Here is a 10,976-nt window from a genome sequence, read left to right on the forward strand (position 1 = left end):
GGGGGTCCTGGGGCTGCAGTGGCCAGAGGAGCATCTCTCTCACAACGGGGCTGAGTGCTGGGGACATTTCTTTGTTGTGAAGAGGGCTCTTCCTTGGCACCAGTCCAGGGCAACAAATGGTCAGGAGAAGGCAGAGGTCACTTCTGTGCTGGGGACCCCAGTGTCACCCTGCTCCTGCCCCTGGCTGCATCCTCGAGTGGGTGGGACAATGCATGAAATCCAACTAATGGGCCTCAGTGTTTAGGGTGCAGGGGAAACTGGGGGGGCTTTGCTTTCCTCCCTGGAGTGACACTTGAAGGAAACAGCCAGCAGAGCTGAGCAGGTGCCATGAGAATTCAGGAGAAAATCCTGGAGCTACAAAAGATCCATTTATTTTAATTGTTGTGTGCAAAAGTGTCTGTACAAAGCCTTTGTTGCTTTCTGTGCGGCCTCCTGTGCCCATTCCCCAGCACAGTCATCACTCCTCCCCTCATTGCCTTCCTTCCTTCAGAGAGCAGCAGATGGGGAAACTGAGGCAAGGAGCAGAGAGGGGAAGTGGCTGATCCAAGCCTGGACACCCCAAGGTGTCTCTGGGAGCAAGAGCCCTGTTGCCACCACAATAAGCACCTGGATACTGCAGCACCTCTGCACCCTGCAAAAGCCTGTGGACACCCAGCTGCTCCCAAAATGTCTGGGATCAGGAGCTGGCTCCCACATGGGAACAAGCATGGCTGTCTCCAGAGCAGGCTGCTGGGAAGGTCACTCTGCCAGAAGCCAGCTGGCACCGGCAATGACAGAGGACTGGTGGTGCAGGACTTCACCGGGGATTCGGGGTCATTACACCAAGGTGCTGATACCAAGCTCCTTTCCGCTTGCCCTGGGCTCACATCCTTCCTTGGCCACCTGCACCAGAGACATGGAAAAGGGCAGAAATGGGCCCTGCTCAGGGCAAATCAGGGCTGGATGGGGGCAGGAGAAAATGGCCTCAATTTGCACCAGGAGAGGTTTAGATTGAATACTGGGGGAAATTCCTTCACTGAACGAGTTGTCCAGCTCTGGCACAGGCTGCCCAGGGCAGCAGTAAAGCCAGCATCCCTGGACAAATTTGACAGATTTGTGGATGTGGCACCTGGGCACATGGTTTAGTGGTGGCCTTGGCAGTCCTGGGGAACGGTTGGACTTGGTGGTTTTAGAGAGTTTTCCTAACCTAAAGTGAGTCAGGGATTCTATCAGTCCATAACCAGGGGCATTTAGAGCAGCTCTCCTACGCAAAATGCTGCTGCAACAGGAGGGAGAGTACCGGCAGGTTGGGGAGTAACATCCAACCCTTGCTGCTGCCTGAGCCCCATAAACCCCCTTTTCCCCAGCAACTCCCCAACGTTACCTCCCAGAGGACGGTGTCTTCCGGGTACTGCGTGTCCGGGGGAGATCTCAGCACCTTGGTTTTCAGGACGGCTCCTGAGGATGCCGAAAGCCGGGCGAGGGCGTCTGAGAGCGGGGCAGCCGCTGCCCGGGCTTCCTCTGACATCTAGCGGCAGCGCCGGGCGGGCGGCGGGGAGCCGGGATCCCGGGAGAGACCGGACCGCGGGGGAGCCTCAACCCCGAGGAGAGCAGCGCCCAAGGGGGAGCCCCGGCCCCGCGGGGGAAACCCGGCCCCGAGGGGAGCCCCGACCCCCACTGGGTCTGCACAGTGCTGAGCACCACTGGGCTCTGCCTGGTCTGCCTGATGGGGATGCTTTTCTTTGGGGCTGCTTCTGCCTTTTCCCCCCACATCCATCAATTCCCTGCCCCTCACACCCTCCATCCTGTTGCACTGGAAGCAAATCTCACCTGTGACACAGCCCCCGAGCGTGGCTAGCAGCAGGGTGAGGGGCAGGGCACCGAGCTGGATGAACACTTGGTCAGTGACTGTCCGGCTGCCCTGGGCCACCAGCGGGAACACAAGCTCCAGCCTGCAAGCCAGAGAGGGGACAGGTTTTTGGGTGCTTTTTCTCACAGGCTCATGGCTTTGGGGGATGTGCTCTAAAGGGGTGCTGTAACAGGGGGTGTGTGGAGCAGCCCTGATCTGAGGGGTCAGGGTGGCCCCAGCTTGCTGCATCAAGCCACTGGCACTCCTGAATCTGGCTCTTCTCACCTGTCACCATAAGTGTCTGCAGTGGCCAGCAGCGTCAGCAGTGTCCCCAGCAAGGACCCCAGTATCCCTGGCAGACCGTGGATGTTGTGTACCCCACATGCATCCTGGATTTTCAGCCTGGAGTGTAGGATGGGCTGGGAAGAGCATAGGGAAGAGCTGGTGTTGAGGTGGGGGTCAGTTGCCCAAGGAGGCTGTGCTGCAGCTCTGTTTGCAGGTTTGCGAGATGCAGCTGCCCCCAAAGGCAGATGGTCCCTTGACCTGGCATCAGTGTCCTTGGCTGTCCCAAGGTGACTCACCGTGAAGAATCTGAAGCCAAGTAGGGAGATCAGGCCAGCCAGAAACCCTGCGATGAGGGCCCCGAAGGGGGTGACCAGCATCTCCCCTGCCATACCCATCACGGCCATGCCAGCCAGGGTGGCATTCTGGATCTGAACCTGATGGAGCAGGACATGGTCAGGAGAACTGGCTCCATGAAGGACAACAGCTTGGGACTGGGGGAATTTGTCTTCCTCAGAGATCAAATTGGCTCTTAGCAAACCTAAGGAAGCCTAACAGGCATCCTCTTTTGCTCGGGGTGTGCTCAGGCTCACCATCCCTGTAGGACAGGATGTGGGCAGTACATGAGTTTGAGTTCATCCCAGGAGAGAACCTACCATCCACGGGGTGCTCTCCTCATAGAGGACAGGAGAGAGGATGAAGGTGGCCACGGTAGTCGCCACCAGAGAGAAGTAGGTGTTGAGCATTGCCCAGTTCTCGGCATTGTCATGGACAGTGGTGGCGGAGGTGAAGCTGGGCCAGAAGATCCACAGGTAGATCGTTCCTGCAGGGAAGTAGAATAGGTACGTCTTGATGCTGGGGTTGATCCCCTGTGGGACAGAAATTTCTTGAGAGTGACAAGAGATGCAAGCGGCCAGTTTGCAGCAAGGGACGTTCAGGTAGGACAAGAGGAAAAGCTTTTTCTAGGATGGTGGTGCAGCCCCATGATGTGTCCCTGGGGAGGTGGAGAACATCAGTCCTTGCTGGTTTGCAGGAATCTCCTGGTCAAAGCCACACTGTCCTGATATTGGCGACGACCCTTCCACCACCAGCTCTATGACTTAGGTGTAGGATTTGAGCTCCGTACCAGCCACAGCAAAAAGATCAGGCTGGTGTCCCATGTCCTGCCGCTCTTCCCTCTTCCTCTTGTCCTTGTGGGGCTGGTACAAGATCCGTGAAACCATCAAGCCGAAATAAGCACCAAAGGTGTGGACGGTCAAGGAGCGTCCACTGTCGCTTACCTGGTGAGTACAGAAAAGCATCATGCAGGAAGTGGGAATAAGGGATTTGTTTCACCAGACAAGGCAGAACTTGACATGAGGAGCCTAAACCCATGGCCACTCCCTTTCTGGTGGCTCCCAGTCGGTGACTCACCCCCATGAGACTGAGCAGGATGTATTCATTAAGAGTACACATGGTGACTTCCAGCAGGGCCAGCAGCAGCATCTGGACAGGGTTTACCCTGCCTAGAACAGCTCCGGTGGAGATCAGAACAGCTGCAGTGCAGAAGTCGGCACTGACCATGCTGGGAAAGAGAGGGAAGGTGTGGGACTGCACCCAGCACTGCCAGGGACGAGCACAGGAGCTGGAGAAAGCTGGGAGGGGACAGGAGCTGAGCCCGCAGCCCAGGCCCTGCACGCCATTGCTCCTGCAAGCTGAACAGGCAGCCCAAGACTTGTGACGCTGGTGACAAAGGGATGGCTGGGCTTGGGGCAGGTGGGGGCCACAGTGCCCCCCTAAATGCCTGGCTGCAGCCTTGGCAGTACTTACATGGCCCTTATAGGGTGGTACTCAAACAACCCAGAGGCCTGGTCCTACTTGTCCTCAAAATCCTCCTCCAAAGCAGAGCTGTGAGTTTTACAGAGGAGGGAGCCAGTGTGCCAGGGCTGGGCTGGGATGAGCCGGCTGGGCAGCAGCAGCTCCCTCCTGCCTTACCTCTGAGCTCCCACGTAAATTTTGCCATTGAGGAAGAAGTTAAAAAAGCCCTGGATCAGAACAGCCCACTGGATGGCAAAGGCTATGATGAGGATGCTGATGGCTGCACTGCCTGGCCCATAGCGGCCAAAGAATGCCACCAGGAGCCCGAAGCTGAGGAGCACTTGGATGTGGACATCCTGGAAACCTGGTGGAGGAGAGGCCGAAGGATGGGTATGGAGTTGTTGAGAGCAGGCAGCCACCCTCCTGCCTGCTGCTCCTCAAGGGGACTAAGACACCTCCTGCTCTAACAGGCCTTGGGGAGCTGAAGGCTCACTCCACTGAGGTGTGTCTGGAGCCACTGTAGATGATCCTCCTTGGAGATCTGTAGTGGGGAGTGCCACTGACAGGTAAAGCCATCCCTGCCTGATGTGGCCCAGTCACCCTTTGCAGCGGCTCCTGGTCATGCCATCTGCAACTGCCCTGTCCAGATATCTCAGGACGCTCACACGGTTCACCCCACAGCCCAGAAACCTTCTGGGGTAGCTGAGAGCTGCCTGCACTCACTAGACCAGCATGAAGGTGGGTCTGAGTCATCAGCACCCCTGGCACCTCACTGCTGTCCCTGAAAACATCACATCCCAATTCATGGCACGAGGAGAGAGGAAGGATGAGCAGAGAAATGGGACCAGTCTGCTACTATTTGGTGGCAAAACAGAGGATGGGGGACTTGATTCTTGCTTGGACTAAATGCCCTTTGCACCTCTTGTGCCAACAGCTGTGGCCTGTCCTTCTCCGTGAGTCACTGCCTGGGTGGGGTTACGTGGGCAGGTGAAACCGGGAGAACCTGCCAGCTGCCAGCTCCCTACCCAGCGGCTCCGGCTCTGTTTGCTCCCCTCCCTCAGCCAGAGCACTCTGAAGCTCCTCTCCCACTGCCCAACTTGTCTTTGCCTCAGAAAGCCAGGCTCAGCCCCTTCTCCCGGGAGGAGTTCTGCAGTGATGCCCAGCATGCAGCAGGATGCTCCTGGTGCAGCAGACCCCCAGCCCCCTGTTGGACCCTATGGCAGCAACCAGGGAGCAAAATCCCCTGTGGAAGGGTCTTGGTGTAAATCTGTCGGCACCGCAAAACCCAGCAGGTCAGTGGGAAGCTTTGCAGACCCCAGGGTGCCAGGAGCAGCTGCCGTGTTCCCTACCAGGCATGGGAGCGTGATTCCAAGTTTTTCAATCCCCTCTGAGCTCCAGGTGTGTCCTAGACCCAAATATCCCTCTTGTGGGGCTGGCTCTGTCCAAGCATTTCAGAAAGCCTCGCAGCATGTCTGCTTTACCCCCTCTGGCATGCACCAGTACCCCAACTCTGCAGCTTGATGTTCCCTCTCTGCTTAGCTCTGGAGTCTGTGACAGGTCTGCAGGCTGAACTGAGCATGATGACACCCCGTGCCACCCCCTCTGCAGAACTGCTCTGCTCCCACAGGCACGGGGATACTCACGGGGGTGCTGGAAACCCAAGTCCTGGTTTCTCCGGCTGCAGTTCAGCTGCGGGGAGCAGTGGCCGGGGCTGCTCTCGGAGCCGTAGCGGACAAACACAGCGAAGAGGAGGATGTTGAGGATTTGGAGGAGGAAGCACAGCCCAGAGAGCCGGAGCCTCGAGGCAGCTGTGTGCTCAGGCATGGCGGGGGACAGCCAGGGCAGGTGAACCCCTGCAAATGGGGTGCATGAGGAGAGTCATGCCGGGGCTGCAAACTCCGCCTGCCTGCAAACTCCACCTGCAGGGTGGTTGCCAGGTGCTACCCTCGCCTCCCGCACCTCGTAGAGACTGCTGGGAGCGGGACAGCACTGCCAACACAGAAGCTCGGGGTTGGATGCCCTAGCACATCTCCACACCTGGCGTTGCTGCAGCAGGTGACTCAGGCCACTGTGCTGGGAAGTGTGTGGGCTGTGTGGGGTCAGTGTCCCTCTCTGCTGGGTGCAAAGCGGCAGGGAAAGGATGTGGCATGCGGCAGGATCTGGGAGGGGGGGTGCATAAGGTTTCAGCCTCTGCATTGGAGAAACACGGTGGTTTGGGGGACTGGTCAGGCAGAGGAGGGGGAGGGTGATGCACAAGCGTGGTGGGACTGCCCTGCTGAGGAGATGCTGGCTTAGCAAAGTCCCACAAAGCTAGGCTCAAATTCCCAGGTCAAGAAGGAAAATGAGGGGTTAGGGGGCTTTGGGGATGAGGTCTCCTGTGAAGCTGTGAGCGGAGAAGGAGAAATTGAGCCTTGAAAAACAAGAGCAAGGAGCAGAGTCAGAGGTTGCTGATAGAGCCCACGCCAGGGGCTGGGGGAGCTGAGAACAAGGGGTTCCTTCACTATTCTTTGGCTGCCTCTGCTTCTGCAGAGGTGTTTGTGTTGCACCAAGAGTGGGTGCAGATCCCAAAAAGGGAGAAGAAGAGACAAGGAACCGAGAAGTAACACAGTGTGTGTTTGGGAAGTGACTCTGGTGACTCCTTTCTACAGTGCTGGGCCGAGCTATGAACTCAGATAAGCAGCGGTGGCCTGGGGTCATGCCCTGACACCAACAGGGTGGGGATGAGTCACTTAGGGGAGACCCTGTGACAACCCTGCTTTGGGCTGTGGTTTTGTGAGAGCTGAGGACTGTAGCTGTTGCCTTCACTTGGAAAAAATGTGAGAAACACTCAGCTCATTTGTGGTATCACAGAGCTGGGAATCAGCATCCTCCAACCAAGAATCCTGGAGCTGCTGCTGGCTGAGAACAGGATCTGCTTCTGCAGCCGTAGGCACAGGAAGTGTGACAGAGAGAGATGACAGAGTCTCTGAAGAGGCATGGACCCACCAGATAACTGTGGGGAGCTGTGAGGGAGGAGCTTGCAGTGCTGCTACTACAGTTTAGCCTCCCTCTGCCAGGGTGAGCAAAGCTACGGGCACATTTTACTCATAAAAATGAGCCAAAGCTCTGACCCATTCCAAGCTGGAAGAACCTTGGAGGCTTCCACTTCAGTCTGTTGGCATCAAAATTGATATCCCTCCTTGAAAAGAGGCTGGGAGCAGTGAGGAGCAGGTGGGGGGAGAGGGCTGGGGACCCAACTTGCACCCTGGTGCGTCGCACCCCAGGGAGGGCTGTTTGCTATGCCCTGCGTGCCATGGTGAGGCTGGGATGGTGTCAGGGACAGTTGCTGCTTGTCTTGTGCTGTCTTTTAGATGAGCTTCCTCCACCCTTGGAGATGGACCTTGGGGGAGGGAGAAGTTGCAGGAGCCAGAACACAGCCCCATTGTGTGCCCATGTTTGCTCCTGGCAGCATCCTGGCCCGAGGTGATGGTGGGGCAGCTTCTCTGATGCCTTTTTGGAGAGCAGGATAAGTCCAGTGGGACTTGAGTGGTGGGGCACCCCCTTGCACAGCCCTCCAGAGCCTCAAGGGATGGGAATGTCATCCCTTCATCAGAGGCAGGGAGAGAGGAATAAAATTAACCATTGCCCTGATGTCTGCGGGATCAGAGAGCACTGTCCCAGCACTGGGGGCCAATGCCGAGGGGAGGCTTTGCCAGCCCAAGAGGCTGCTGGAGCCCGGTGCAGAACTGTCGTTTTCCCCGAATTCCCAATGCTGTGGCCTGCAGATAAAGGGATGTTTGTTAGTCGGGCACACTGTGTTTTGCCGAGCAGAACAATAAAGAGAAAGACACTCACAATGGGAAATTGTGCTTCCTCCTCCCTGTGCGCTCCTCGGGGAGGTGTTGGAGGGGAAAAAAAAAAAGAGAAGAAAGCGGGAAGAGACGGTGACAGGGCAGGGAGCGAGGGCACGGCCGGCACCATGAGAGCGGGCATCAAGGGCCCGCGGGGCCACGGGGCTGCCGGGACACTGTCTGCTCCAGGACGGTGACAGGGAAGGGGCTGGCTGGGAGCACCTGTTCGCCACCTCCTGTGTCCCCGTGTCCCCGTGTCACCTCTTCCCAGGAGCCTCGCGGTGCAGGTCCGGCCTTCCCAGAGCCCTCAGCCCCACCATGGGGTGTTTATGACCGAGACAGGAAGCAGCAGGAGCTGGGGCAGCACATGGGCTGCTGGCATTGGATGGGAACAGCGACTTCCTGAAGGACGTATCTGGGGACGGTAAGAGGCAGGGGAGTGCTGGGAAGGAGGGTTGGCATGGTCTGTGGGGTCAGTGTCCTGCAAGGGGATGTCCCCTCTGCACAGTAAATGTCAGCGAGCCCCCACGGAGCAGGGTCACATCCTCCAGGCCCCACCAAATCCAGGGTATGCCCCACTGCATATCCCCGACCCCTGCACTCCCCCCAGGCACCATCCTGCCCCCAGCTCTAAGGATGCACAGGCTGCTCCTTCTCGGCTGCCTCTGGCTCCTGGCAGTACCCCCAGCATCCAGCATCTTCCAGCGGCCGACAGGGACCCCAGGTAGGGAGCAGGGCCTTGTGGGAGGATGGGGAGGCTGGGTATGGATCAGGGCCTGGGGGCAAGATGTGGAGCCTGGGTAAGGATCAGGGCCTGGGAGGATGTGGAGCCCATGTAGGGAGCACGGCCTGCAGGGAGGACTGGGCACTGCTGTTTGGGATCAGTACTGGAGGAGGGAGGTGATGCTGGATGGGTCCAGCCAGGGCAGGGGCTGACCTGTGCTTCCTGAGGGTGCAGGAGAGAGGAAGAGGTGCCAGGATGGGTGATGGAAACCATCAGATGCTGGTGAGGGTTGAGGGGTGCTTGGGGAGGGCTTGGAGGGATGGTGGGCAGTCAGTGCTGAGGCTGCCTGGGGGCCACAGCCCCCCCACGCCTTCAGTACCTGCTGGAGCCCCTGCACTCCACGGTGCACACGCAGCGCGGTGCCACGGCCACCCTGCCCTGCGTCCTGCGCGCCCTGCCCCACAACTACCGCGTCAAGTGGAGCAAGGTGGAGCCAGCCAACTACCGGGAGAACATCATCATCATCACCAATGGGCTGTACCACAAGAACTACGGGCCGCTGAGCCCACGGGTGCATCTGCGGCACAGCCACCGCTACGATGCCTCACTCACCATCACCAATGTGGCGCTGGAGGATGAGGGGCGATACCGCTGCCAGCTCGTCAACGGGCTGGAGGATGAAAGCATCTCGCTCACGCTGCACCTTGAGGGTGAGGTTGGGCTACATCCCTAGGGGATGTGACAGGAGAGGGACTCTGGGCTGGACTGGAGGTGTGTGGCTGTCTGCCTCCACCCGTGTCCCCCATTGCATTGTCCTGTTCCCCAGCCTTAAATTCAGCACTGAATCCCCAGGGATGATAAGTCAAAGCCTCCTCGGGGAGAGCATCTCTCTCACTCTGTCCCTGTCTCTCCAGGCGTTGTCTTCCCTTATCAGCCCAGCAATGGCCGCTACAAGTTCAACTACCACGAAGCCAAGCGAGCCTGCGAGCAGCAGGACTCCCGCCTTGCCACCTACCAGCAGCTGTACAAAGGTGAAGCATACAAAAAAAAAAATTCCTCTTCAGCCCAAAACCACAAGTGGCTGGGCACAGGGAGGAGGGAAGTGCCAGTGCTGAGCTGCCTCTTGTCCCACAGCTTGGACAGAGGGTCTGGACTGGTGCAACGCCGGCTGGATCCTTGACGGGACTGTCCACTACCCTATCATCAACTCACGGGAGCCATGTGGTGGTCGCCTCCTCCTGCCCGGTGTCCGGACCTACGGTGCCAGGGACAAGCAGAAGGACCGATTTGATGCTTTCTGCTTTACCTCTGCTCTTCAAGGTAGCGCTGCAGTCCCCTGTCCTTCTCACAGTGTCACCAAGCCCTGCTGCCCACCTGGATTTGCACCAGGCCTGGGGTTGTTCGCAGGAGGACATCGTGGTGGCTGCTCACCTGCATTGTCCCCACCCATCCCCAGGCAAGGTCTACTTCATCCGGGGCCACCTGAACTTCAAGGAGGCCGGACAGGCGTGTCGCAACCACGGGGCTGCCATCGCCAAAGTGGGACAGCTCTACTCGGCCTGGAAGTTTTCGCAGCTGGATCGCTGTGATGGTGGGTGGCTGGCAGACGGCAGTGTGAGGTATCCCATCACCACCCCCCGCGAGCGCTGTGGGGGGCTGCCTGACCCTGGCGTCCGCAGCTTCGGCTTCCCCAGCAAGGAGATGAGGACCTACGGCACCTACTGCTTCATGGGGAAGTAAGAACTCCGAGAGGAGAGGTGGGCTGAGCAGAGGGGACGGTGCTGGGACACCAGCCCTCATCACCAGGGCAGAGGGCATGAGGCAAGGTAGGAGGGGTGGTCTCCCAGCGATTTTGGGTGGTTCGTGCGTCCTCTGGTAAAGTGATAGAGCTGGATTTGGGTGTTTGGTGCATCCTCTGATGGAGCAGGTGCCCATGTCCCTGCTGTGAGGCTTGTGGGGTGTTTGGGACTTACTGGAGGAGCCAGACCCACTGCTGGACCAGGAAGGGGGGTCCAGTGCACCCCCCCAGCAGACAGCACAGGCTGCCCGTTCTCCAACCCCGGTGAATCCCTCACCCCATCCTCACTCCCTACAGCCATGAGGACTCTGGCTAGTGACTCTGGCTGGTGGCTCTGGTTGGTGGCTCTGGCTGGTGACTCTGGCTAGTGGCTCCGGCTGGTGCAAGTGCAGAGGGCTCGGCCTGGGCATTAACGAGTGTGACTAATGGCGTATCGCCTTCTCAATTAATAAAGCAACAGCAAAGCTGTATGGCAAAGACATGCGCTCACCTGGCTCCTTCCCCTGGGACCATCTGGCCTCTCGATGAGGGGAATTTGACAGGGGCTTTCCATCCCCAGCACCCTGTCCAGGGGTTTTCTGTGTTCCAGCCACCTCACTTTAGGGTTTTATGAGGGCTGCTGTTCAATACAGCCCAGGAGAACTATAAAAAGCTGTGGAGCTGGCACAGTGCAGGGGGAATAACAGCATGGGGAGATGCCCTGGCACTGGTGATGTG

The 10,976-nt window shown here is 58.4% G+C and overlaps 2 protein-coding genes across 4 annotated transcripts; one reads left to right on the forward strand and one right to left on the reverse strand.

The window, feature by feature from the left end:
• Positions 1–349: 349 nt before the first annotated feature.
• On the reverse strand, positions 350–9,631 carry RHBG (Rh family B glycoprotein). Of its 2 annotated transcripts, XM_085082516.1 has the most exons (11): positions 9,477–9,631; positions 5,551–5,760; positions 4,085–4,271; positions 3,524–3,674; positions 3,237–3,390; positions 2,767–2,933; positions 2,410–2,547; positions 2,114–2,247; positions 1,810–1,931; positions 1,364–1,437; positions 350–882 (listed from the first exon to the last, which is right to left on the reverse strand). In XM_085082516.1, exons 1-11 carry the CDS (start codon positions 9,499–9,501, stop codon positions 817–819), a joined length of 1,428 nt encoding a protein of 475 aa, XP_084938642.1. In that variant the 5' UTR covers positions 9,502–9,631; the 3' UTR covers positions 350–816. The 2 variants fall into 2 exon arrangements, with proteins under 2 accessions (XP_084938642.1, XP_084938641.1); XM_085082515.1 differs by lacking the exon at positions 9,477–9,631 and having other exon boundaries at positions 2,410–2,604; positions 5,551–5,840.
• Positions 5,874–10,738, forward strand: HAPLN2 (hyaluronan and proteoglycan link protein 2). 2 transcript variants are annotated; one of them, XM_085082517.1, is made up of 7 exons: positions 5,874–6,964; positions 8,009–8,161; positions 8,348–8,461; positions 8,821–9,171; positions 9,376–9,492; positions 9,596–9,781; positions 9,918–10,738. In XM_085082517.1, exons 3-7 carry the CDS (start codon positions 8,374–8,376, stop codon positions 10,199–10,201), a joined length of 1,026 nt encoding a protein of 341 aa, XP_084938643.1. In that variant the 5' UTR covers positions 5,874–6,964; positions 8,009–8,161; positions 8,348–8,373; the 3' UTR covers positions 10,202–10,738. The 2 variants fall into 2 exon arrangements, with proteins under 2 accessions (XP_084938643.1, XP_084938644.1); XM_085082518.1 differs by lacking the exon at positions 5,874–6,964 and having other exon boundaries at positions 6,992–8,161; positions 9,918–10,052; positions 10,156–10,738.
• Positions 10,739–10,976: the final 238 nt, after the last annotated feature.

Source organism: Lichenostomus cassidix, chromosome 25 (assembly GCF_008360975.1).
Source record: "Lichenostomus cassidix isolate B80296 chromosome 25, HeHo_3.0, whole genome shotgun sequence".
Lineage (NCBI taxonomy): Eukaryota > Metazoa > Chordata > Aves > Passeriformes > Meliphagidae > Lichenostomus > Lichenostomus cassidix.

Coding starts and splice junctions, on each gene's coding strand:
- RHBG (XM_085082515.1), bottom strand. CDS start 5,731: ATGCCTGAGCACACAGCTGCCTCGAGGCTCCGGCTCTCTGGGCTGTGC. Junction 3,391..3,523: donor TCCTGCTCAGTCTCATGGGG/GTGAGTCACCGA, acceptor TGTACTCACCAG/GTAAGCGACAGTGGACGCTC. Junction 2,605..2,766: donor AGGAGAGCACCCCGTGGATG/GTAGGTTCTCTC, acceptor AAATTCCCCCAG/TCCCAAGCTGTTGTCCTTCA.
- HAPLN2 (XM_085082517.1), top strand. CDS start 8,374: ATGCACAGGCTGCTCCTTCTCGGCTGCCTCTGGCTCCTGGCAGTACCC. Junction 8,462..8,820: donor GCGGCCGACAGGGACCCCAG/GTAGGGAGCAGG, acceptor TGGGGGCCACAG/CCCCCCCACGCCTTCAGTAC. Junction 9,782..9,917: donor CTTTACCTCTGCTCTTCAAG/GTAGCGCTGCAG, acceptor ACCCATCCCCAG/GCAAGGTCTACTTCATCCGG.